At 40.1% G+C, this 27314-nt stretch overlaps 1 protein-coding gene across 1 annotated transcript in view; it reads right to left on the reverse strand.

Moving 5' to 3' along the window:
- The window catches only part of CARF (calcium responsive transcription factor), a 50984-nt gene that overhangs the window by 3916 nt on the left and 19754 nt on the right, over positions 1 to 27314 (reverse strand). The window contains 12 exon segments of the mRNA XM_030580056.1: positions 2556 to 2612; positions 2615 to 2671; positions 2674 to 2765; positions 2767 to 2846; positions 2848 to 2911; positions 4288 to 4416; positions 12275 to 12360; positions 14141 to 14303; positions 15179 to 15409; positions 17994 to 18137; positions 18737 to 18857; positions 21643 to 21832. Of these exon segments, the coding sequence (XP_030435916.1) occupies positions 2556 to 2612; positions 2615 to 2671; positions 2674 to 2765; positions 2767 to 2846; positions 2848 to 2911; positions 4288 to 4416; positions 12275 to 12360; positions 14141 to 14303; positions 15179 to 15409; positions 17994 to 18137; positions 18737 to 18857; positions 21643 to 21832 (1414 nt within the window).

The raw sequence follows: 27314 nt of genomic DNA on the forward strand, positions 1-27314 counted from the left end.
AAGAACAAATGGACTAGAATCTATAAAGTTACTTTCTCTAAGGAGTTCTTTTTTTAAACAATATGAGGAGTCCATTCTTCAGGAATGAATCTTAGGTGTCTCATAAATATACTGAGCCAAATTCAGCCGCGATGTAAGTAAGTACTATCCTACTGAAGATGTGGGAGCTGTATGCAAGTACACCAAGACTGAATTTGGTCCGTCCACTTAATACACAAACTTGTCATCTTAACAGTACTTTTGGGGAAGAGGGTGTCATTGAACAACTGTGGGTACGAAAGAGAAAGATTACAATAGAAAGGTTGTTTTAAATAATAGCTTAGAACTTCATCCCCAGTACATAGAAATGACTACACTGGACAGAAATGACCATGCTGGACAGGTTACATATTTTCATCAGCCAAGCTACTCTAATATTTAACTACCAGTCAGATAAGAGAGAGAAGCTGGATTGTAAGGATTGATTTTAACTGACTCATCCTGAATGTGTATCTGGGACTAGTATCTCAGAATCCACAAAGTCCAGCACAAAAAAGTTGATTTGTTCCTGTAAATGATCTCAATTTGGGCCTGTCCAATAGCACTGGACTAATTGGAGAAATTCTGGATCTCTCTCTAGATTGTCTCCTGGCTTCTCACTCTCCAGGATGCCTCCAACAGGATTATTTGGCCCCTTAAGAAGGTGAAGTATCTGGTGTTGTTTAGAAACATCTCCTCCCGACAATTAATGAGTGGCACCGTTCTGTGTTGAAGGGAGTCCCACACACTTTCCAGGCCACAAAAGGATGGTGACTATGAAGTGATTGGGGTGTACAGGCACGAATAAAATGGAGATACCCTCAAGGAATGTGGAGAGGCCTCCGGGAAGATATAAAAGAGCTACGATTTGTTGTTAATTGTCTCATTTCTATAATTTTACTCCCTTGTTCTTTTTCTGTTTTGTATAAAATATTTATTTAAAAATGTACATAACTTTGCACCAATACTTTGCTTTTATGTATTTTAGAGAGACAGCACCATCTACTTTGAAAGGCCACACAGAATGACTGAAGAGACATTTTGATGACCTCTCTGAATCCTTAGACCAACAATAAAACAGAATTTTTGAGGACAACAGTCAAGGTCAATTATAAGAATTGGAATAGCTTCAAAAACAACATTCCAGTGCAACAGACTGAAAGTCCAGGGCAATTTTTAGATACATTTAAACATTGACATTTAGGTTGACTTAAATTAGAAATAGATGATACAATTAGTAAAATGCTTCCTTGCATAATTTGATGTTAATTTCAGTATATTCAATGCTTTTCCTACATTTTGAATTTTCAAAGTATTGCAGGATTTAGTACTGAGAAAACATAAGTGCACTTAAAAGTTGTCAGTGAGGAAGCTGGATGGAGCTTGGCAGATGGTTAGGAGAGAGTTGTGGCTTTGGGCACTTGCAAAGATATGGGAGGCAATTTGGGATTGTAGGATAAGCACATTATTAGCTGGATATTTCTGCTAAACTGCTCAGAAGTCACATTTCATAATTTGCAGAGACTGAGAAAAATGGGCCTATTTGCAGTTATTTCTGGCTGTGTGTAGAGGTCAGGAAGACAAGATTGCTTCAGTCTACATGTGGTCCACATTTGGAGGGTTTATTTCACAACCATTAGGGCTCAAAATTTAGGGTTGTTTAAATGAAAGCTTAGATTTTGGAGCACATTTATTAGCAGATGATGTATTCTGTACCAAATTCTATGGCACAGATTCACAGAATATAAGGCCATGATGATAACGGCTTTCAGGGGCTCTCTATTCTATGAAAGGAGAACATTTTTGTTTGGCTTACTATGATTTTTTAATACATTTGTCTGATAAATGTTTAAAACTCCAAGAAAATTACATAATTTAAAAAGTTGCAAACTGATCACCCCTGCACTCCATTAGGAGAAACCAGAAGAAAAATGAGACCTCCCAGAAGACAGTTTGAGTCAGACTTAGAAACTAGCGGGGGGTGGGGGGAAAGGAGGAAGAACAGTCACACAACATTTTCAAATTGCTTATGTTTTGCAGAGTTTAAATGCATTTCAAACAAACAAACAAACAAACAAACCAGCTCTCCTAACAAAATGTTCTTGTTGAACTGTTAGTCTACCAAAACTATAGGGCTACTTGTTAAACAAAATATTTTATTTACTACAAAAACCTGTTTTTAGTAAACTAACATTTTTAATTTAGTAAAAAGCAGTTTTCAGTAAATGAAAAAAAAAAAGATGAAGTTTGAGTAAAAAGTCATGAAAAATTCCACAAACTGAAGTTTTTAGAAGTTCAACAGTTTTTGACATAAACAAGTTTTTTTAAAAAGGCCATTTTCAGCCAAAAAAAAAAAAAAAAAAAAAACCTTTCAAAAATTTCCATTAGCTGTTTTAGAAACTAGTGGGATCTATTCATTCAGTTATTCAAAAGAGTATCCTGGTGATGACAGATTCCCCACAGCACCCCAAAACGAATGACTAAGAAAATTAATTCTCAATTTGTGCATTTAAATACGTAGGCAGATTTAAACTTACTAAGAGCTGGATGGTTGTCTACAATCCGTATTGGAATGGTCTGGACATCTCCCAAAAGAACTGATGGAGCCCTCCCTCCAGGCTTCCTGTATCCTCTACACCTCCAACAGTTACAGTTGGCCCATAGTGATCAGATTTTGATCTGATATAGGCCGATTTCCAATAGCGGAGGCAGCATTGTTGCTCTGGGTTAGACTGGCACCTGTGTGAGTTGCGTCCCTGACTGAGTACTAGAGAGTGGTGGTTATCACACTCCCTATGGAAATCCAGAAGACTTGCAGGTTTGGGAGAAAGAATGGTTATTTACTGCTATCAGGGCTGTTGCTCCATCCACGGAGGTGAATGTTGGTCTGCAGCTGTAATCCCTGTGAAACAGAAGACAGTAAAGTCAATATTACACTGTTTCCTACATCAATCACATACCATAGTATGAAGAGTTTGTGAACTTCAGGGCTCTGAATTGGGGTCCCTGGAGCGACGTGACAAACAGAAATTTGCATTTGATTATGAATGAAGGCTGGGTTCCCCAGTAGTGCTTTTTCCCAGGAGAGAGTTGGGTCGTGAACAGCAAAGGAGTCTGGTCTCTGAGTAGCTGCTCCTTTAAGAGGAGAGAGCAGGCAGTGAAAGAGCAGAGGACTGGTGCCATGTGGTCTTCAAAGGAGGAGGATGGGGGAAAGCAAGCAAAACAGCAGCTACTGCAGAGAAGGTGGGGTATCCAGACAGAGAGCAGAGGGAAGATGGGCAATGATAGCAAGGGACCTACAAATACAGATGGGGGTCAAGAGCAGTTGATTTTAAGGGTGTCATGCTCCTACGGTAATTCCATGTAGGAGCATCATGGGCCCTCAGTAACTGGCTTCAATTGATTTTGGGGGAGGAGAGAACTGGTTCTGGTCAGATAAGAGGAAATAAACCAGAAAAGAGGAATTATTGAGGTCTGGGTGGGGAGGATGTGACTGAGGAACATGGTTTGGGGAAGGAGGGAAAGATCTGCAGTTCCGAGTTTTTGTGGAGAAAACAATGTTTGAGTTCCTGGGGGTTGGTTGGAGTAGGACAAGACTGAGGTTCTTAGAGAAGGAAACCTATAGTTTCTGGGTCTGAGTTGGGAGCTGCTTTTTGGTTACCAATACAATTTTACAAGTGAGAGAGAAGGGAAATAAATGGAAGCCTTACACTGCTATTCCCTCATAATGGTGGCCTCTCCCCATTATAAAATAACATTTTTGGCCTTCATGAAAACGGCTGGACACCACTAATGTAAGAGGAGTGACTGTGGGGTTGGCTCACTGACTGCATCTATCCTAACTCGTCTATATGACAATCTCTGGATTTAACAGTGCTCACAGGATAGCAGTAGGATCACTTAGACGCCAAGTAAAAGCCAAAATATGTAAAAATACATGAAAGATGCCGCAGAGGGGGCTGACAGCTACTTCAGTTCTGGCTTCCCTTAGCAAAAATTTGGGGGGCATGGATCAGTGTTCACGCTGCAATCCCTGTCAGTACCCAGGCCGGGGAAGCTAATGATCCAACTAGTGGATCACATTTGGTGATGAATCTTGGTCACATGCCACCTGAGACATGCCTTGCATATGCTAAGAGCAAAAGTTAATGTAGCAAGCGTATGGGATAGTTAGCGGAGAGGAAGCTTACAGTCCTCAACCTCTCCATCAGGATTCCCAGAACAGCATGGGTTGAAATTCTGGCCATCTTGGTGAAGGTGTTAAAGAACTTGACTACCTGAAGCTGTGCAAATATCTTGGGCTGGAGTGACGAAAGCGAGGATAACAGCTGAGCTGTCTCTGGAGGCAACTTCTCCCCAGTCTGACTGGATTCCACTTTGGTGATGATTGATTCTCTGGTGAACTCCCTGCACCACCACAGAGACCAAATGAACAGAGATTATGACAAGATTTGTTAGTTTATAGAGCTCTTAATACCTACCTGAACCTCATGAACAAAAGCTCAAATACATTATATCACAACACTGAAACATATAAAACATTTACTTTTGCATAATAAATAGTCTGTATTTTGTGTAGAAAAACTTAGATGCCAAAGGAAGGGGAATAGGTTGGACGTGAGAAAAAGTAAATACAGGGGTGTATAAAGTTAGAGAGTTTACATTTTAAAAAGACAGGGAAATTATTAAGGGAAATAAAGCAATTGCTCCCTATCATTCCTGTTACAAATTCATGGGAATCTATAAGCGAAAGAATTTCCATCGAAGCAGCAAGCAAATTGTTTGAACACACATACATCCTAGATAAAGCATAGGGAATAGGAAGAAAGACAAAATTAACTATGAATGACATGGTTCTTCAATAAAGCCTTATGCTAGAAATCCTTTAGATTTCTTTCCACTGTTCATGGAAGTGGGGTAACTTCAATATAGGTAACTGTTTTTCAAAGCCCTTTTATATAGAAGCCCTTCTGATTTCCAGACTATTGTATTTTCCCATACAAACCACTATTTTATGGAAGTTTCAGTTGCTCCTGAAACTTTATAAAATCAAGATTTGCCTAAATGGTTTCCCAAAAAAACCTCCATTGGCTCATCATATATTCAGTCCCTGTGAGACCCAAAATATTTGCAATTAATGATTCAAGTCTCAGACAGATAATCAGTTGTGCTAACCCAGTGTCCTCCTGATATCTTGCAATTTTACCTTTGAAATTAGCAGATGATTTTTTTTCAGCAAGAAATCATATATTTCCAGCAACATGAGAAGTCCTTCAACATACACTGAGTCCCAAACTCTAGCTGCTTATGAAATAATCGCTGATTCTCTTTGAATACAATTATCTTAATATAGTGCAGTTGGTACAGTAATACTGTGGTTCTTGTTAATATTATATAATTAATCCTTGTGCACAAGAGAGAAGGGCTATTGCCTGATGTCCTATACGATACTATTGCAGCACATGTAAGAATGATCCAGCTTCCTAGTCAGTGTATTAAATACAACACACAGATCTGTTCTGTAGATGTTTATTAATTCCATATGTATATGGAACATATATCACAACAGATATGAAAGAAAACCAAGGGAACTGATAAAGACCTATAAAGCTAGATAATTACAGGGATTCCATGCTTATGAGAGGATAGGAGAAAGGTTGAAGGAGACATACATTGAAAGAAATGGATTTCTCCACAGTAAGCAAGCAACCCAGTTTTCCCCAGGTTGTTGCTTGATCATTTGAAGGAACAATTCTATATTGGCACAAATTGCAATAAAAGAAAAAAAAAAAACTTATACACAAAGGAGACTGCTTGGACAGTCAATGTCTTTTACCCTTGCTACTTGTGCTTGAAGCTAGTATCCTCAAAGTCCAGCTTTTCTTTTTACACAGTCTTGCAATGAAGTCATCCTGTTTGTGACATCATATTCAGTTTCGGCAGACATGAATGTGATGTCATAACGCAAATGGATATATCTGGGAAGGAGGATGCCAGCTAACTACAGATAACTACAGCACCACCAGAGGAGATGGGAGAACTGGCTGCTCTGCAAAGGAGGAGATTGGCTGCTATCCATCAAGACCAAGAACTGGTATGCTATACTGGCAACGGCAGGTGACAAGCAGATCCCCATGGCTGAGGAGGAGCAGCCATTCACTCCCCCTACGCTGGGAGGTGCACTGCCACCGCACCTATGAGGAAACGACATAGGGTGCTGGTAGTCAGGGACTCCCTGCTGAGGGAAACAGAGACATCCATTTGCCAACCTGACATTATGTCCTGAGAGTTGCGCTGCCCGCCTGGAGCCTGCACCTGAGACATTATGGAAAAGACGACTATGCTCATCCAACCCTCTGATCACTATCCTTTGATGGTCATCCATGTGGCCACTAATGATACTGCCAGGTCTGACCCTGAGCAGATCAACTGTGTGACTACAGGGCTCTGGGAGCCAGGGTGATGGAGTCAGAAGCACAGGTTGTGTTCTCATCTAGCCTTCCAGCTGAGGGTTAGTGCCCAGGAAGGGACACATGCATCCTGTAGATGAATACGTGGCTGCACAGATGGCGTCGATGGGAGGGCTTCGGCTTTTTTGACCATGGGATGCTATTCCAGAAAGGTCTGCTGGGAAGAGATGGGGTCTACCTGACCGAAAAGGGTAAGAGCATTTTCGTGCACTGACTTGACAACCTAGTGAGGAGGGCTTTAAACTAGGTTTAATGACAGCAGGAGACAAAAGCTCAGGTAAGTATTAAAAAAAGTGACCTTAACAGATGGTTAGGTGTTGAGGGGAGGACGTGGAAAATTATAAAAGGATCAAAGGAGTAACAAGAAGGAAATAAGGGGGGAATCTGATCAACATTTTAGATGTCTGCACACAAACAAAAGGAGTATGGGGAATAAACAGGAAGACCTGGAAGTATTAGTACATAAGCTAAATTATTAGTCAATTGGCATCACAGAGACTTGGTGGGATAATGACTGGAATATTGGTATAGAAGGGCATAGCTTGTTCAGAAAGGACAGGTAGGGGGGAAAAGGGAGGAGGGGTTGCACCGTACATAAAGGATACATACACTTGTGCTAAGGTCCAGAAGGAGGTGCAAGACAGACCAGTTGAGAGTCTTTGGGCAAAAATAAAAGGGTTAAAAAAAATAGGAATTATGTCACGGTGGGGGTCTACTATATACTACTAAATCAGGAAGAGGAGGTGGATGAGGCATTTCTAAGACAAATAACAGAAATAGCCAAAACACAGGACCAGGTAGTAATGGGAGACTAACTAGTCTATTAATGGGAAAGTAATACAGCAAAACACAAAATTTCCAATGAATTCCTGGAATGTATCAGGGACTATTTTTTGTTCAAGAAAGTGGAAGAAGAAATTGGAGGACAGCCATTTTAGACTGTCATTTAAGGCAGCTTCAGGGTCCATCCACCAGGCTTGGGGATGGGAGCTGAGAGGATGGAGCTAGCTGGGAGCTCCAGCCCCAGTGCAGAAAATGTCACGGAGGTCAACTGAAGTCACGGATTCCGTGACTTCCGTGACATAATCATAGCCTTACTAAAAACTGCTGACATCAAGAAAGCTGAGATGCTTAATGCCTATTTTGCTTCAGTCTTCACTAAAAAGGTGACTACCAGATACTTTACACAATTAATATTAGCAAGCAGGGGGAAGGAATGCAAGCCAAAATAGGAAAAGTATAGGTTAAAGACTATTTAGATAAATTAGATGTATTCAAGTCATCAGGGCCTGATGAAATTCATCCTAGAGTTCTTAAGGAACTAGCTGAAGCATTCTCGGAGCCATTAGCAATTATCCTGGAGAACTTCTGGTGGACAGGAGAGGTCCCAGAAGACTGAAGAAGGGCAAACATAGTACCTATTTTTGAAAAGGGGAACAAGGAGGACATTGAGAATTATAGACCAGTCAGCCTAACTTCAATACCTGTAAAGATACCGGAGCAAATTATTAAACAATCAATCAATTTGTAAGCACTTGGAGGATAATAGTGTTATAAGGAATAGTCAGCATAGATCTGTCAAAAACAAATCAGGCTAACCAATTTAATTTCCTTCTTTGATAGGATTACTTACTTAGTGGATGCAGGGGAAGCAGTAAACGTGATATACCTTAATTTTGACACAGTTCTGCATGACATTCTCATACACAAACTAGGGAAATGTGGTCTAGATGAAATTACTATAAAGTAGATGCACAAATGGGTGAAAGAACCTACTCAAAGAGCCGTTATGGTGTCAAATTAGGAGGGCACATCTAGTGGGGTCCTGCAAGGGATCAGTCCTGGGTCCAGTACTATTCAATATTTTCATTAATGACTTAGATAATAGAGTAGAGAATATGCCGATAAAAATCTGCAGATGACTCCAGGCTGGGAGGGGTTGCAAGCACTTTGGAGAACAGGTTTAAAATTCAAAATGACCTTGACGAATTAAGAGAATTGGTCTGAATTCAAGAAAATAAAATTTGATAAAGACAAGTGTAAAGTACTTCACTTAGGATGGAAAAATCAAATGCACAATGAATAATAATAATAATAATAATAAAGGAACTAGGGATTATAGTGGATCACAAACTGAATGAGTCATCAATGTGCTGCAGCTGCAAAAAAGGCGACTATGATTCTGGGGTGTAATAACATGAGTGTTGTATGTATGATACTGGAGGTAATTGTCTCACTTTACTTGGCACTGATGGGCCCCAGCTGGAGTACTGTATCCAATTCTGGGCATTAGAATTTAGAACAAATGTGGACAAGTTGGAAAGAGTCCAGGGGAGAGCAACAAAAATGATAAAAGGTTTAGAAAACCTGATCTATGAGAAAAGGTTAACAAAATGGGGCATGTTTAGTCTTGAGAAAAGACGACAGAGGGAACCTGACAACAGTTTTCAAATATGCTAAGGGTTGTTATAGAGAGGATAGTGTTCTCCATGTCCACTGAAGGTAGGACAAGAAGTGATGAGCTTAAGGTTAGACATAAGCAAAATCTTTCTAACTATAAGGATAGTTAAGCGCTGGAATAGGCTTCCACGGGAGGTTGTGGTCGCCATCACTGGAAGTTTTTAAAAATAAGCTGGACAAACACCTGTCAGGGATGATCTAAGTTTACTTGGTCCTGCCACAGCACAAGGGACTGGACTTGATTATTTATCAAGGTCCCTTCCAGCCAAACATTTCTATGGTTAACACATCCTTACAGGATCAAATAAAAGACAAATCAGGCTGGAAAAGACCATCTAACTATACCCAATGGAGCCATGCATTCAGTTTCTGCAGAAGTCTCTCTGAATTCAGGTAGAATACAGTATCTCACTGGATGCTTACATATTTAATGGGCTCAATTGTCTTGCGGAGTCATCTGTGGAGCCAAAATAAAACAAGATTTGATTTTCCTTCATTACTGCCAGCATCCAGGAACCAAATACTATAAGCCCACCCATTCTCACATTCTCGCTTCTAAATGGCTTCTGGAGGCACAAATACCTGGTGTGTCCACACAAAATACACTAATACCTCCAGCCACTACTTGTTTTGAGGATAAAGGTGAATGCTATGAATCAGGTGGCTCTGTAAGATCCCCCTTTCTCTAACACGTGAGCCTTCCTCAAATAAGGGACACTGTTCAAATTATGAAGCCTTAAAAATTGACCTCCTGTATTCTGACAGTTGCCCATACTGAAATTCTTACCTTAAGAGTTCCAAGCATAAGGGGTGTTTTTCAGTTCAAAGCCATCCATTGCAGCAGCAGCTAAAATAGAAGTTAAAAACAAAGGCCCAGCTTAGTGTGCAACTCACTGTAAATACACTGGTGTGCACAGAGCTTTGCATCATGAATCAGGTGCACCAGGTTATTTATGAAGATTCACACATCAAGCCAAACATTTGTTTTTGTATTTTTCCTGCTACAACAAGGGTAAGAATCAGTTTTTCGTGTGTGTGCGCGTAGTGTGGGGCAAGAGCTACATGCCAGGAATCCTTCAGGCAAGAACTGCAACATAGGAGAACTGTTTGTGTGGGTAAATCTTTAAGTATAACATTAATAGTGCCCCTTTAATATGCTACAATAGAGTCCTCTATACAATATTCCTAACAAGTCTATGATGCCTTGTCCTGAGGAGACAAAGATACAAGATAGCCAACTTGATTAGCACTACTGAAGTTAACTAAACCACAGATCTCTATTGCGTTATTTAAACATCTTGCAAGAAGACAATCTTCAACATGGCTGCTATTGCTCTCTTTCTAAAACTGCCAGGTTTTTTCAAGAAGTTCATCTTAATCATGCTGGAAGGGCATAACGAGTGGGGTCCCGCAGGGATCAGTTCTGGGTCCGGTTCCATTCAATATCTTCATCAATGATTTAGATAACGGCATAGAGATTACACTTTTAAAGTCTGTGGATGATACCAAGCTGGAAGGGGTTGCAAGTGCTTTGGAGGATAAATCCAATTAAAATTCAAAATGATCTGGACAAACTGGAGAAATGGTCTGAAGTAAAGAGGATGAATTTCAGTCAGGACAAATACAAAGTACTCCACTTAGGAAGGAACAATCAGTTGCACACATACAAAATGGTAAACGGACTGCCTAGGTAGGAGGACTGTGGAAAGAGATCTGGGGGCCATAGTTGATCACAAGCTAAATATGAGTCAACAGTGTAATGCAGTTGCAAAAAAACCCAGCAAACATAATTCTGGGATGTATTAGCAGAAGTATTGTAAGCAAGACATGAGAAGTAATTCTTCCACTCTACTCTGCGCTGATTAGGTCTCAACTCGAGGATTGTGTCCAATTCTGGGCACCACATTTCAAAGAAAAATATGGACAAATTGGAGAAAGTCCAGAGACAAACAACAAAAATGAGTAAAGGTCTAGAAAACATGACCTATGAGGGAAAATTGAAAAAATTGGGTGTGTTTAGTCTGGAGAAGAGAAGACAGAGGGGACATGACAACAGTTTTCAAGTACATAAAAGGTTGTTACAAGGAGGGGGGTGGGGGATTGTTCTTTTTAACCTCTGAGGATAGGACAAGAAGCAATGGTCTTAAATTGCAGCAAGGGTGATTTAGGCTGGAAATTAGGAAAAACTTCCAAACTGTCAGAGTGGTTAAGCACTGTAAGAAATTGCCTAGGGAGGTTGTGGAATCTCCATCATTGGGGACTTTTAAGAGCAGGTTGGACAAACACCTGTCAGGAATGGTCTAGATAATACTCAGTCCTGCCTTAAGTGCAGGGACTGGACTAGATGACCTCTCAGTTCTATGATTCTATGTTAAACAAAAACAGGAGAAAGAGAGCAGGGAAGGATTTTTTCTGTGTCACATGTTTACCCAATGGGAGGAACTGTCTAGATCAAGTATTCCTGAAACAGAGATTATTATTTGCTGCATTAAAAGTGTGTGTGTGTAAATAATTGGTTTAAGATTTCCTACCTAATGAGGACCCTGATCCAGCAAAAGCACTTAAGCCAGTGCATAGCTTAAGGCATGTGAGTAGTTAGCAGGTCTAAATCACAAGCTTTAGAATTTTGTTTTACTATATATGTTTTAATCTGAAATAATAATAGTAGAATCCCATCTATGGCAAAGACACAATAGTCCAATGAACCTCTCCCAACAACAGATTTTGGAGCAGAATCTATTTTGACAAGGCAACTTCCTTCAGAAATCCATATTCTGGCTTTTCTTCACTTCCTTGTTAAGGAGTATAGTAATTGCTGTGAAGAGATACTGCCCTCACTTTATGCATTCATCAAGAAAAATGATACTTCACAAGAATATCATTGAAGAAAGAGTGTAAGAAATGTGTCTCACTGCCTGGTTGTCAGATAAAATCTGTATTTTTACAATAAAAAAGTTAAAATGAATACCATCTCCTTCTGCACCATTCCACTGAGCAAGCACTAGAAGATTCTCTATACAGATGTTCTAAGGGTCTGAGCATTTCCTCCCAACCCTAATTGTTCTGCTCTTCAGTACTCGTTAAAGGATGTTGTAAAAGACAAAGTCAACAGTTTTCAATCACTGCTATCTGCCATATCAGGAATTGTAACAAGTTCCACAGACATGTGGTAAAGGGTGTGTGTGTGGGGAAAATGAGAATGGTCACTTCTTGGTGTGTTCAAATAAGGGAAGATAATGGCAAGATCTCTAAAAATCAGGGAAGATATCTGTACTTTCATAATGCATGTAACAAAAACAAAAATTGAACACAAGTAAGATATCAATATGCTCCTACCCTCTGTAGGTGGTGAGGCAAATGTAACAGTCACTGTTTCTGTGAGAACATTCCCACCGTCTGTGGTCCACTGGAGCTGAAAGGAAAAAGACCACAGTTCTCAGAAATGGGACAGGTGCTGAGCAGGATTCCCTACAATACTGGTACAGACTCAAACTACAGTGAAAATCAGTGTCAAAACATCTTATTTTTGTATAGTGCGTGCTTTCTGAATTTTTGGGTTATTTCTTAAAACTCTGAAAGGTGAAGGACTGTGCTTTTAAAAGGATTCTAAACCACTTTCTGTCTGGTATGCTAAATCCTCCTCAGAATGGGAGTAGACTTTAAAATTGAAAATAGATATATTTTAAACACAAACTATTTGAAAATAATTTTCTCTATCATTTACAGGCTGGAATGTGAACTCAAGGTTCTGCATGTATCCTGCAAAAAGCAGACAACATCAGAAACTCCTAAGAAGGGTAAAGGAATTCTGTGCCCTGCCCTGCCGCAGGTGGGATCACCAGCTATCACAGGAGAACTAGTCTTGGCAGATATTAAAAAACCAAACAAACTTTTCAGCTTTTGTGTAAAGTACATTTATGAATTAAGCTCTTAAATACAGTATGTTTTTACCTATTTTTTTAAACTAAACATTTCAATTCACCTTGAAATGCTAAGAAATTACAGTGCCACCAGATCAGCGATACACAATCTGAGGCTCTTGAAACCTCACTTAGCCCTCCATGCGTTGGCTTGGAGTGAGGCATCACCCGGTGGCTGTCTGGGCCTCAGTCAGCCAAAGACCCAGTGGGAGTCACCAAATCTTGATATCACTTTTTCTACAACATACCAAAATAAATAAATAAATAACCCATCCATCCATTCCTCATCATTGATAGTTCTCTCTCATCTGGACTGCTTCAATCTCATCCTCTCGTCTCCCCATCTCGCTCCCATTTAGTCCATTCCAAATGCTAACCTGTGTCAATAGAACATCCTCACCAACCCAGGTCTTCCAGTCCGTGTTACTTTTCTATGTCTCTCAAAGTGTTTTTGTCTGATCTTTGGTTCTTTAATGTTAACCTTTAGGCTAAATATTAAACATGCATCCAATTTATGGACCAAATGCACTTGGAGGTGGTGGAGGAGGGCCTGTTTATCGCAGCAGCCTATATCAAGCAGCATAAAATCTTGTCCACTTAACACTCTGGCAGAGCTGAGTTTGCCAGTTCCTTGGCAATTCCTTCATAGCTAATAAAAAATCCTGTCTTACAATTGGAGAAATCCTTGTCAATGCCTGCCCAAAATTACTCCGTATGAGAAGAAAATTAAATGGCAACATACACTGGGGTACTGCGCACTTATATACTACATAGTAGAATAATAATATTTAGCATTAATATAGCATTATACACATTCAAAACATTGTACAGACATTAACTAGACCACTTGAGGTAGACAGGTAAGTTTCATCCCAATTTTACGGATAGGGAAAGCGAGAGAGACTTGTGAAATGACTTCCCCAAGGCAACACAGTGGTAGAGCTAGGATTGAAACTCAGGACGTTTGAACACTGTGCTCATTTCTTCAACCACACTGTCTTAAATTCCTGTTCTCATTATATACCTCAGTACTGCATAAATTATCAACTGTTAGCAACATTTCATTGATCATATATGCTTAAAAAGGCCTACATTTAATCTATCCTTACTCAGTCAAAACTTCCTTTGAAAATTTAACTAGTGGGAATAAAAAGTCAGTGGGAGCTTTGGCTGAATAAGGGCCAAGTAGTAAAATTTACGTAAAATCTGCAGGATTCATCTCAAAGATTCAGAAAGAAAGAAGGAGAAGAAAGCATGAAGCTCCAATAATACCGTTGCTGGGATGCTTTCTGAGTTATACACCATCTCCCCGTTTCCCAGGGACTTCTGCACCTCATGGATGTGGTTCTTGATGTCATTCACAGTTGGGAAGAAGGACAAGTTATGCCTCTCTGGTACTTCCTCAGGCTTGAATAATTCTCGCTCCACAAACTTTCTGTCAAGTAGTGGAAAGGGGAGGGGGGGAAAAGGGTGTTGTCAAAAGTTAAAGCACACTTACAATATTAGGAGATGTTTCTCCTTCTTCTGCAGTCACCTCTGTCTCTGCCCTCAAATATGTTCCAAACATGTTAAAAACTACAAGACAAGAACAAGTTAGTAGATCCCACGACCTGGCTCTTCTCCTCAGGTATCCAGGAAATTTTACAGAGCTAACTCAATAAAATGTACATTTCCAACACTAAGAAGAAAAGCAGCCCTAGATGGTGATCTGGTATGAGGCAGTGCGAGGAGCTGAAATACTAGGTAGTTACATCTAAGGTCAAGGTCAAGTCCAATTAAAAAAACTGAGATGCTAATGCCATATGTGGGGATAAATTCAGCTAATGCTATATGTGGGGATAGATTCGTGAAAGCATCAGCATTGCCACATATATTCAGTTAATCTGACTTCAGTTAATCTGATATCAGTTTTCAGGTATCTAAAAGGGTGTCATCAGGAGGAGGGAGAAAACTTGTTCACCTTAGCCTCCAATGATAGAACAAGAAGCAATGGGCTTAAACTGCAGCAAGGGAGATTTAGGTTGGACATTAGGAAAAAGTTCCTAACTGTCAGGGTAGTTAAACACTGGAATAGATTGCCTAGGGAAGTTGTAGAATCTCCATCGCTGGAGATATTTAAGAGTAGGTTAGATAAATGTCTATTAGGGATGGTTTAGACAGTATTTGGTCCTGCCATGAGGGCAGAGGACTGGACTCGATGACCTCTCGAGGTCCCTTCCAGTCCTAGAGTCTATGAGTCTATGACTTGAAGCTATAGTTGACAAAGTCTATGGAAAGAAGGCAGTATAGTTAGAGTAGATTATGCTATACCTTAGTTGTTTCCTCACTGCATAGACTTGTTCTATTCCCTGAGACACCAGTTCTCGGATTTTATCTGCTACCTGTGGGTGAAGTCGGGAGGGCAAAGTACAGTTCTCATCTCTCACTGCATCTTCCACTTCCTCAGGAGACAATGTGGGGAAAGCGGACGGTGAAGGAGGGAGGCAGGTCTCCATTTCGTGATACTGGTGGGCCTGCTGGGTGGGTAATTGCACATACCATCTGACGAGAAGGAGTGTTTTCAGGTACAATTCCAAAGCAAAGACAGTAAAACAAAATCATGTATTTAAATCTTTACCCAGGAAGGGAACAATGCTATTGAATGAAGACCCTCTAATCAGATCATCAACAACACTTGTATATATACACAACTAACAGCATTCATTACTAGCACACCCCCACATAGAACAGTGACTATGTCTGCCTTGTACTGCAAACACATAGTTAAAGTAACAACCAGCTTTTACATAATTTTGAGTACAAACCTAAAACAAAACACTCTCAGAGATTACTCTTTTCTTTCAAGAAGCTTTAAATCTGTGCCCCAAAGCTTCCATAAAAGAGTATAATACTGCAGTACAGGATTTTTGGCTTGAGATCTGAAGGGAATATTCATTGAGCCACCCCTCTCACTGAATCTCTGCACCGTACCATCCTTACAGCTAAGCACTAGATAGGACGCCTTTCATATCAACGATCCTCTTAATTGACAAGAAAGGTGGCTATTTAACTAGATAAGGTACTTGTCCTCTCCCACTCCCGCAACTCCACATTCTGCTCTGTAGCACTCCCCAATCCTGATGGCCCAGTGACGGAGACAATCAACAAGGAATCAAACACAGCTCTCCCAAATGGCAATGCAGACATGCAGAGGGTGCTGAATCAGTCCATATGGGAGGCATCTTAATCAATGCTTTGACACCACATGCTTTCTGGACAATATGTAGATGACATAAGATACAGTTGCTCTGATGGACAGTATATCCCAAACATGGAGGGTCTGTCTATGCCTTTCTTTTTGAAATACTGTGGGACAGATTACGAGTGTGGTATAATCATTAGAGAAAGACTGAACAGCAGCACACTGAGGATTATGCAACTGATTTGCTTTGCAGCTTTGAGCAAATAATTGAATCTCACTATGCTTCAGTTTCCCAGTCTGAAAATTGAGATTAATAACAATAGTTAGTTACTTTGCGAGGATGCATGAGGCTTAATTGTGACGTGCTTTCAGATCCACAGATGAAAGACATTGCACAGAACACTGTTATTCCACTTTTTATTTTTCTATTTAATACTTTTAGGTACTGCATGTAAACAAAAAAATAATGTTCAGATAATACTAATTTATATTGACAGACAAATATTCAGACTCACTACCCTTGGCTCACTCAGTTTTGCCTAAACATTACAAGCAAATATGGGGCTTAATTCATCTCTGCGAGCAGACAGAGGATTAAGCACTCCCTTCAGCCCATGGAAAGAGCTGCACTTAAGAGCAAATTCATCTCTTTGAAAGGGTAGACAGTGGTACGGCTGCTGCCCTTTGCCAAAGGGAATTACTTTCATTTGCAGTTAGGGCTTCAACAGGACTATACAGACAGAATCTGCCAAGGAGATGTGCCGATTCAGAACATCTCTTGGGTTCTCTATTCTTGCTTTCTCCCTGGAAAATACCAGTCTGTTCCATGTCCCCTAATGGAGCAACTTAATAAAACATCCTCACCCTATGACCCTTCCTAGGCAGACATTCTGCCATTGCATGACTGCAGCCTGGATTTTGCTGGCAGAGGTGAATCAAATGCAGAAGATCAAACCCTTTAGGCAGATCCCAGCTACACTTACCCATTAATGAGCCTTCTATGTTTACAGTATATAGGTTTTAATATGGTTCTTGAAACTGACATTATCTTCATCAAAAATTATTAATGTTCCCTTCCCCCTCCCCTACTATGGTCATATGCAAATACAGTAAATGGGTCCAGTACTGCAACCCTTTACTCATGTATAATCCCACTGATATCAATAGGTCTATGTAAATATGTTCTACCACATGAATAAGGGTTTGCAGGGGGGAAACCCTTCTTTTGGTCTCTCCATTAGGCTGTTCACAGAAGCCACTCCTAGGATTTGTCTATTCACATTTTAAAAATTCTAGCCCAGATCCCTGGCTGTGAATCAGCAATGTTCAGCACAATTCAGCTTGGGGGTGGGTAGTGGGGAGGGAGTGTGTGTATGCGTGCACAAAGATGGTTTTAAGTCACCCGTGTGCTCCTTTGATCTTGGGGCTACTCTGGTCCCCTGGCATAAGGAACAGCAACTGATTTGAGGCTTTGCTACTTCATGCTGTCTGCCAACAGCCCCAAGGATAAAGGACTGCTCTGAACACACCCCTCCTTCTCTCCCAGTCACACTCTCTGACAGCCACAGGAAGGCAGGTTGTGAAGGAGAAGCCATTACACCAATGTACAGCATCTAAAGATCCTCCCATACTGGGAGTGATCCTCCAATTGTCAGCTGCCTTTGGGGCACAAAGCCATCCAGGCTGGGAGAGGTCTGGCTCATTGTTGGTAATGCCCACAATCCTATATCGGCTTCTGTCTGTATTCTGAAGCATATTTTACATAACTCCCACAGTACAGTATGTTACACATTTACAAAACACTTAGGAGTTCCCTTGTGAATGGTTTTCTACCTTTTACAAGAGATTTCAATGAAGCCCCTTTGAAAAATAGCCAAACAACTGATTTTCCTCCACCCTCCTGCCCCACAATTTATCCAGATAAGAAACTAGTAGAAATTTCACCTGAGGACCCCTCCAGCATCTATCAAGTTCTTCTTCAGCATGTTGAAAGCTTTCTCTTGCTCCATTCTTATGATTTTCTTGTCAATTTTGGGGTCAGTGGGAACTCTATACTCAGGAAACTTTTGAACCTTTTTAATATAGATCCTTCCAAGAAAAAACAAAACAAAACAAAAAAGAAAACTCCAGCTTCATTATACTTCTCTCTCAGGGGAAGGCAGAAACATCGACTATTTTATTTCAGATTATTTTTATTGTAAAGAAACTGCAGGAAACTCAAGCAAAGAGGTTCAAAAGGTGGAGAAGCCCCAGAAGTACTCTAAAGGATTGGTCAGTAAGGTAAGAAGTGAACTAGAAGAGTGCAGAGACATTCCTGAAACCCAGGAAGTTGACAGCAGAAAGCTCAAGGGGGGATGAGAATAGAGAAGATGCCACTGGAGTTGGATAGGAAGAGGTCTTTGGTGAATGGCAAAAGCTATACATTCTCTGATAAATAGAACTCCAAAATAACAGATTTAGGAGACCTCTCAGATTCTACCTACATCCACTTTCACAGGAACTAATCCTTCTTCTCTCTAAATGAGCATTAGCTCCTACTTGTATAGGAGACAAAGCAAAATATATTTATAAATCTATGTCACAACACAGTTACCAGTTAGGTTTCTAGAGATGCAAGCTCTTTTATATCAGTTACCAGCTTCTCCAAACCAAAGGCTTGCCATTTCAGCTTTGTAGCTAACGCTTACCGTGCTGGACAAGTGGCCTTGTACAGCTGGCAGGAGGCATTTTCTGGCTCGCCAGTTTTTTTGGGCTGGAAACCTTTCCTCCTAGGCCCATACTGGCACTCCATCACAATGGCTCTGCTTCCTGTGGACAGAAAGCAACTGGCTCTGTTATTAATTCAAACATCCAACTGTTCCAGCCAGCAGACAACAACGAAAAAAGATTTCTGAGGAGAGAAGAGTGATTTGAAGCACTTATTTTCATTCTCTTCTTGGAAGAACACATGTTCAGGGTTGTGGGTGCCTGGGTTACAGAGTGGCTGCTTTTCCCATAATATTACTTAGCAGTTATGGAACACATCACAGTTTCAAAGAACTTTCCAAACTACACCTCTACCTTGATATAACGCTGTCCTTGGGAGCCAAAAAAATCTTACCGTATTATAGGTGAAACCGAGTTATATTGAACTTGCTTTGACTCGCGAGAGTGCGCAGCCCTGCCTCCCCCTCCCCCCGGAGCGCTGCTTTACCATGTTATATCCAAATTCATGTTATATTGGGTCACGTTATATCGGGGTAGAGATACTGTGAGGTAAGTAATTAAATATTATCATAGCCATTTTACAGGGGTAAAAATTGAAACACAAAGTTTTGAAGCCAGATTCTGCCACCTTTATTCATGTTTAGCACCAGCACTTTACACAATTAGTAGTCTTATGGCCTATTTATTGAGTAAGTTGCTCATACTAAATGCAAGTAGAGGAGACAGAATCTGGTTCTAAATTATACAGCAAATCAAAGGCACAGCTGAGCTTGGGAGTTCTTTACTTCTTGTGCCATGTTCAGTTCTTTAGCCTTGCTATCACTTGATATCTTACAGGTTATTAAGGTTTGTGAATTTGATTCCAGTTTCTTCTATTAACCATTATATCAAATCAACATGGTACCCAATATAAATATTACTGTGCAAGAAAGATAGATTTCCACAACATTTGTGAAAACTTCATTAGAGTAATTGGTTTTTTTTATTCAGACATATGGCAAAGAAGAGTGAAGTAATAGAGGTAGCCTGACAGAGCTGGGAAGGGAACCATTATTTGTTCTGAAGAACATTTAACTTTGTTCCCCAGCACCTACTGTTCATAATCCAAATACTTTAGCATCCTGATTTTTAAATATCATTCCTAGCTTTGAATAACAGATGCATTTATTGTGTCACACTGTTGAGATACGAGCTGATTCTAAATGATGATCAATACCATTTTGCATGGGCATGTGACATTAAAATATCAATGCAATTAGAGATGCTATTCAAAAAAGGAACCAGATGATATAGTGGACCAGTGCACTGACTTTTCTTACGGAAAATCTGGGAACAGACATTGGCTTAGGTCACTAATGAAAAAGCAGCAAAGAATCCTGTGGCACTTTTACAGATCCAGACTAACACGGCTACCCTCTGACTAACGAAAAAGAATTTCGTAGTTTCAACCTTGTCCTTGCCTGCATGCACGACAAAAATAATTTGACGGGACCCTGATTTGACCAAGGTCTCAAGTGTCCAAAATCTTACTAAAATCAGGGTTTGGATAATTCAGACTTTCTGTTTAACAATACAGAATGTTGGCCAGCCTCTTCAAAGCTAACTGGTTCAGCAGAAGTAGGGACTGAAGAACAACTCCACTTATGCAGAGATTAGAAACTCCACAAGAACAGCACTTCAGACCTGCACAGCTCAGGACCTCTGCAGGCCTGAAACTCTACTTCTATAGAGCCTCAGAAGTGTGAAACCAGAGCAACATAACTGATGTTCAATTAACTAAGAAGTCAAGTTAACTGAGTTTGGTGAATCAGGGTTCCATTTTAACCCGCAGCCTCTGTTCAAAAGAAGTCTAGGATTTTAACAACAGGGGTGTTCAAACTAGAAGTAAAATTCATGAGTAGAATAGTGTGTACAAAGTATATACAGTGCTTCCTTACCTCTCTGTCTGGCCAAAGCAGGCAGTATTAAAACCAGGGTAAATTAATCCACAATATTTTTTAAAACAAAATATTAACCGAGCACGTTTTTACTCTCACTCTCTCTCGGAGAATCATTTGTTAAGCTAACCTCACAAGTTGCTAAAAAGATCTAGTTTCTCTTGGGGTGGGGAAAAAAAAAACCCTTGTTTTTCTGGATTTGTAGATATATTGTAAATATATTCTTGCTCCTCTTCATAGCGGAATGGCCTTAGCTTTAAAATGGGTGATGACTTTTCACTTTTTCAGTTACTTTCAGCTCAAACAAATGCATCCTGCAGTCAACCATGTATCGCATCCCATAGATTCCATTTAATCAAGAAGAGAGTTGACCAGTTTCACATCTAAAATTCACACTCACGCTCATACAATACTCACTCTATGACTCAAGAAATATGAAATCACAAACTGGTAAAGTCTACATATTTATTTAGAAGATTCAGCTCTCTGGTTAAGTTTTCTGAAAAAATTGTTTAGAGTGATTTTAAATACCTTATAGGTTCTTACTGCCCAAAGTTTTCAGCAGGATCCCCAAAAACCTTAGTAATGTTGATGGATTAATCCCTTACCATCCTCATGAAAACTTCTATGTCCATACAGAGCAGACAGGACCCTCATCTTTAAGGCCTCATTCAAAAGATGCTTATGGTAATTAACCTAACTTTAAAGGATGAAGGGCTTGAATCACTCACATTGGAAAATGAACCTGTGTTCCAGGGAATCTAAATGTTTCAAACTTGGGTACAGATCACTAAGCCATCCTTTCCCAAGTTTGTGCCTTGATTTTACCAATATCTAGTAACATTCTGCCAGAATACTAAGGTATAGCTTCATGAGGGTCCTTCTTTTGGTCAACTGACTAGTGATTTTGAAACTTTGAAAATAATAATTAAAAAAAAAAAGTTAATTACCTGCATTGATAAAAGGGATCCCATCATATGGGACATACTGAGATTTCCACATCAACCGTGTGGCGGGTTTGGCTGGGCTTGGAGACTGGCGTGTCCCCCACACACTTTGTGTTTGCTGCTTGTGTAGCGTTAGAACACTCTCTAATTCTGTCTCGCTCACACAATAGCCGCGGTACGAGTCCCCAATTTTCTGCATGGAAAGGAGGTGAAATAATAGGATTATTCACCAATCTGACTGCTGTTGGTACCCAAGAAAATGAATGCAGTCAGGGACTCTGGCATGGTGGCAGGCGAGGAGACTGTCTGAAATGCTTTGTGCACTGGTTGCATCACAACCAGATTTACCATAGGGTCTAACACAAGACCAGCCTTCAGTGAGTTCATACCACAGGTGTTTGTCAGCAATCTGAGATCATAAGTAAAATACTCAATGTCTGAGCATTGGTCCATTATTATAACACAGTTATCTATAGCATAACCCAATTTCTAAAGGTTTTGGATATCTCCAAAACCTTCCAAACACAAATACATTTTGGGTAGGTGAGAGAGCAAGGCATGCAATCAGGAGTTGTAACTGATGTTCAGGTAAATAGGGTTATTCTCTATTACCAAAAGACAGAACCAAATGAGTTCCTTTATTCTGGACCATTCCCTTCATTTCAGACTTTTCTATTAAAATAAATACTTATTAAATGTGCATTTTAGAAAATATTTTTGGTAACCTGCTGGTCACATCGAAGAGGAGGAACAAATAATTCAAGCAGAGTTTCTTCCACACACGCCAGTCACAGTCAGTCACTCGTATGGCACCTTGCATCACATCTCCAGCTGACTACAATGGAACTCTGTGGGCTCAGTGCTAAAAGTTCTTCACACTGACTCCACTTGACTTTTGTTGTCGGCTGTCTGCTAAATGTATTAACTTAAAACAAGTGAATTCACACCTCAGCACCTCACGCAGCATCCAGACTCTGCATGCAGTCATCAATGGGCTTCATCTATACCCCATCCACCAACCAGGAAACAGATGAGAAAACCACAGAACGAAAAACAAATGCCATACAACATATAGCCGGCACCCACCCCATCCCTCCCTCCAAGATGCTACAGGATCTCTGCAAACCATTCGGGAGCAACTTGAAAATAAATACAGCCTCTTTGGGCTGCAGAGCTGGAAAATGTATGTGCTAGAAAAACGACAGTAGCAGATACTTTGCTAGATGCCAGACACAGAAAGTGGACACATTAAAACTCTTATAAAAGAAATGATTCAGAGTGGAAAGATGTAAGCAGACTTTTAGAAAAGTAGATGATACCATAGATTTTTAAGATGAAAGCTGAAAAGGGCTTAATGTACACAGCAAACCCACTGATGGAAGTACATTTTGTGACTGAGAAGGGAGACAGACAGAATAAAAAGCAGCAGCAAGAGCGCTACTGGACTTTAAGAAAAACCAAAACACGGTAGTGTTTCACGTGACGTCTTCATTCCCTTGACATTTTTCCGGCCTTGCAAACAATAATAACTTGGCTCCTTTGCAAGTCAATGGTTCCATGTTTTGAGCCAAATTCAACCCCAGCAACAGCAGATGCAACTCCACTGAAGACAATGCAGTTGTGCACACCTACAATATAACTGAATTTGGCCCAACTGATATATCACTAAGATTCGCTGTGAGTGCACATGCTTGCAGAGTGAGAATAATAGTCTTTATTACAAATTTTGATTATCTTTAGAATTAAAAACACAAAATTAAAAAAAAATGCAGACTTGATAGAATGAAGAATAGGATGGACTGACACAACCATGACAGCAGAGAAACAGGGAAGTAAAGCAACTGAATTGGATCTGAAGATAGATAAATGATTGACTCACAAGAGCATAAAAGCAAAAGCCTTGGAAAGTCAGGTTTTTAAAAATACATGTTCTGAGAGTTCTTGAGGGGGCCGAAGACCCAGACAGAAACACTAGGTAAAATTCTCTCTCTGCAACACTAACGTTAACTTTAAGGGAGTTACTCTATGCTGGTGTGTACAGAAAATGTATTGTGTCTTTAGCTACTGGAAGAGCTCCAGGAACAACTTAGAGAATGGGGAGGCAAAATGCTTGTTGCTATTTCTAGCTGCAAGGACAGAAGGGATTTTGGCATCGGCCAGAAATTAAAAAAATCTGCTCTGTGCCGGTTGTTAACTCAGAGCACAGGTTTGAGAGCATTAAACCAAAGAGAGAACATTTAGTGTTCTTTGGAGAAAACATTCTTGAATAAAATACATCAGAGAAAATACATTCACTCTATTCTCTGCAATGAAAACAATGGTTACATATACTAAAAACACATTTATTTGGATTCTTTCTTCCCCTAAACACCTGATCAGGAAAAAATGATGAATTACACAATGGATTGTGATTTTGAGATCATCATCATTTAACAAGTGGCAGCCTTGTACTTGCTGTAACCCCCCCCTTTACTCCCCTTTACTTTATTTAATTGCTTTATTTATTGTGGGGGGCAGCTCTCTTTTTTTAAAGTGTTTCTTCAGACTTTATTTATTCTTTGATTGGGCTAAGTTAAGAAAAAGTTTCACACAGAATTTAAATATTAAAAAGAAGGCTGATATCTGCTATACACCCGTTCTTACATTTATTCTTAATCTTATAATGCAGATTAGGCATACCAACACAAGATAATTTTCTACTCATGTTCCCACAATGGTATACGTCCATCACAAAAGTAAAGGTACTCATGCATTCTTATCAGAAGGTCATGAAAACCTGCTTTGAGCTGGTTTGCCTGAGGGTGGCAAGGAATCCCCTCCATTTGTATGTTTATTTTGCTTAGCTCTGAAATTGATAATATTACCGTGTATGTTTCACTCAGTCAACATTCTAGTCTACACTAAAATATAAAATACAGAGCCAGCTGATACAATTAAACATATGCCCCACAATGACCACTATCATCAGGCAAATGCCTGAAAAAAACAAACAAACAAACAAAAACCAACCCAACCCCCTGCAACATGGTGGTCAACAGATTTGGTCTCTGTGAGACCAATGAGGGAAACAACTTCTAGAGAAAAGGGACTTCCACTGAGATTCCTTGCCTCCAGTCTTCCTCTACATTCAAATCTTAGGGATTTCTTAGCTCAGACACCCAAGGTTGAGCTCAAACCATCACGTTACACACAGAAAGAGGAATTCTCAGGTAGCCTGGACCCAGACCACATAAGGTTCTGCTGACCATAGTAAACATCTTGAACTGCATGTAGAACTGAACTGGAAGTCCATCATTACGGCAGAGAATTGATGCAACATACTCCCTGCAGCCAGGTCTGCTATATAAGTGAATAGCTGTATTCTGCAACAGCTGAAGCTTCTACACCTTCAAGAGTAGCCCCACCTACAGCACATGGCAGCAATCCAATCTGAGGGTCAAAAAGCTATGAGGCTAGTTAGTAGAAGGATGTCTAGTGAGAAATACAGTAAGTTTACAGTAAAAGTTTGCAATTGCCTAGCCAAACACTGAAGATAAATAATTCGTCTTTTGGGCCAATTATGCTACCTGGGAAGCCAGGTGCAGTGAGGTTATCCAAATGAGCATCAGATTATACACCTCCTTTACAAAAGGCAGGAACATGTTTTCAATAATGGGAGCAAATACATCACCATCACACTTTCCAGAGGCTTCCATAACCAGCACCCCATCTTATTTTCATTCGAGCCCCTACGTCTGCCAGGTACAAGCACAATGGACAAGCCATCCTAGTGAGGTAAGACAGGCCTACACTTGTATGTTGTAAGTTGATGGCCCTGTAGTCCAAATAAAGTCAGTCTCCCACCGCCGCTTTACTTACACGCAGAACAAAGTATTTTCCTCAAAAAGGGGCCTTCAGATGGGTGATCAGTTGTTTTATATCAACCCCTGGGATCTTTCTGAGAGGAAATAATGGAACCACAGAAAGCATGAACCTATCTGATTCAGTCATGGTCCACAAGTGAGTCAACAAAAGTTTGCACAACTGTCCAACAAATCTGGCTTCTAGGAATGCTGTGAAGTGTTCAACATCCTGCCATACAGCTGAAAAAGCACTTCGTTAATTCAGCCCATCAAAAATCCTTTACTGTAAATTATAATCCTTCACTTAAAAAATAAATTACATCAAAATGTCTGCTCCGATTCACCTCAGTGAAGTAAACTCCACAGCTTACCTGGGCCATTTAAATGCATAGACAAAGCTTGTCGTTTTGTATAAGTGATGTGTGATAAGTTGCCTGAAAAGAACAGATGTAGGGAGGATGGCTCAGTTGGCACAGAAGCATGGTCAGCAACAGCCCTTAAGGCTGACTTTGGAAAGGTGCAGCTTTTGCTGCCCTGTCCTTATTGCCAGACAGACATCAGTCCTACAGTCATGCACAGGAGCTGACTGCCTCACCTTCTTGAGCTGCGGAATGCTACTGGGTCCTGAGCCTAGTGCTCAAGGGAACAACAATTTTGTACTGCAGCCAGCTCCTGCACAAGCACAATAGGTAAAGCCCCCACGTGCTCTTTTCTCCCAGGGTACCCATGCAGGCACTAACATTGTTAACATTTAGTTTGTCCTGACAAGTGACTGAAAAAGTGGAATTCTGGGGTACCATGTTTATTGTCTCAAGCGTGCTCAGCTCAGCTGAGAAGTAAAGAAGGTTCTTCTCTACCTGCCAGCCCGGCAAACTTAGCTTGGGTTCTTTCCTTCTAACATATCGCCAGCAATAAAAGGTTCCACAGGACAAGCTCAGCTAAGTTTCATCTGAAAACCCCACTGGCTCCAAATTATGCCCTCAATGACAGCTGTGCAACCCATTTGCCTTCAATGGGCTTGCACAGTATAACCGACTGGAACTTAGTAAAACAATTCTACTGATGATACACAAGAAGGAATGGAATTCAGCTCATTCCTGCTCTGCAGTGCTAACAGGAATAAAAAGCAGTAAAACAATAAAACTTATTTTTGTTACTAAAGGGAACAAAATGTCTCTGAATAGTTCTGTGGAGCAGCAGAGTGCAGATCTTACATTCTCACTATTCAGAGTAGAACTGTCACTTTAAACAGAAGCAGTATTTTTTTCTTTTTCTTACAATACGAGAACATTAAATACTATATGGATGCAGATCTTACAGTTATGAATTTAAACACAGTCGGTGGAAATGTTAAAGGAGACTAAGGGACTCGGGGACCTAACCCCCACTGAACTTCAAATAAAGTTTTATATAAAATAAAATACCTTAATAAATGATTAACAGATGTTATGCAAATATTACAGTTATGAGCAGCATGTGTGATATAGATGGCTATAGGCACAATAGAAGGGATTAGAGATGATTATCTGCAACAAATTGACCTGTTGGACTCTAACAGTTGATTAATCATTTATTAACCTGTTATAAGCGATGTATACATGGAACCTTAATATGAAGTATGACCAAAAATTCTATCCCCAAATGATATGAGAGCTTTAACTTTGCAATATCCTAACAAGATTAACTCACCCATGTTGTACATACTGCATATATTTTTAACAGTCAAATTAGTAATCAAAATTAATGTTCAGTATGATAAAGTTAATGTTACCAATTTCCTGGCTTTGGGGTGTGTATATCAATATACTTAATACTATAGTAACACTTGCATGT

The sequence above is a fragment of the Gopherus evgoodei genome, chromosome 11, assembly GCF_007399415.2.
Source record: "Gopherus evgoodei ecotype Sinaloan lineage chromosome 11, rGopEvg1_v1.p, whole genome shotgun sequence".
Classification (NCBI taxonomy): Eukaryota; Metazoa; Chordata; order Testudines; family Testudinidae; genus Gopherus; species Gopherus evgoodei.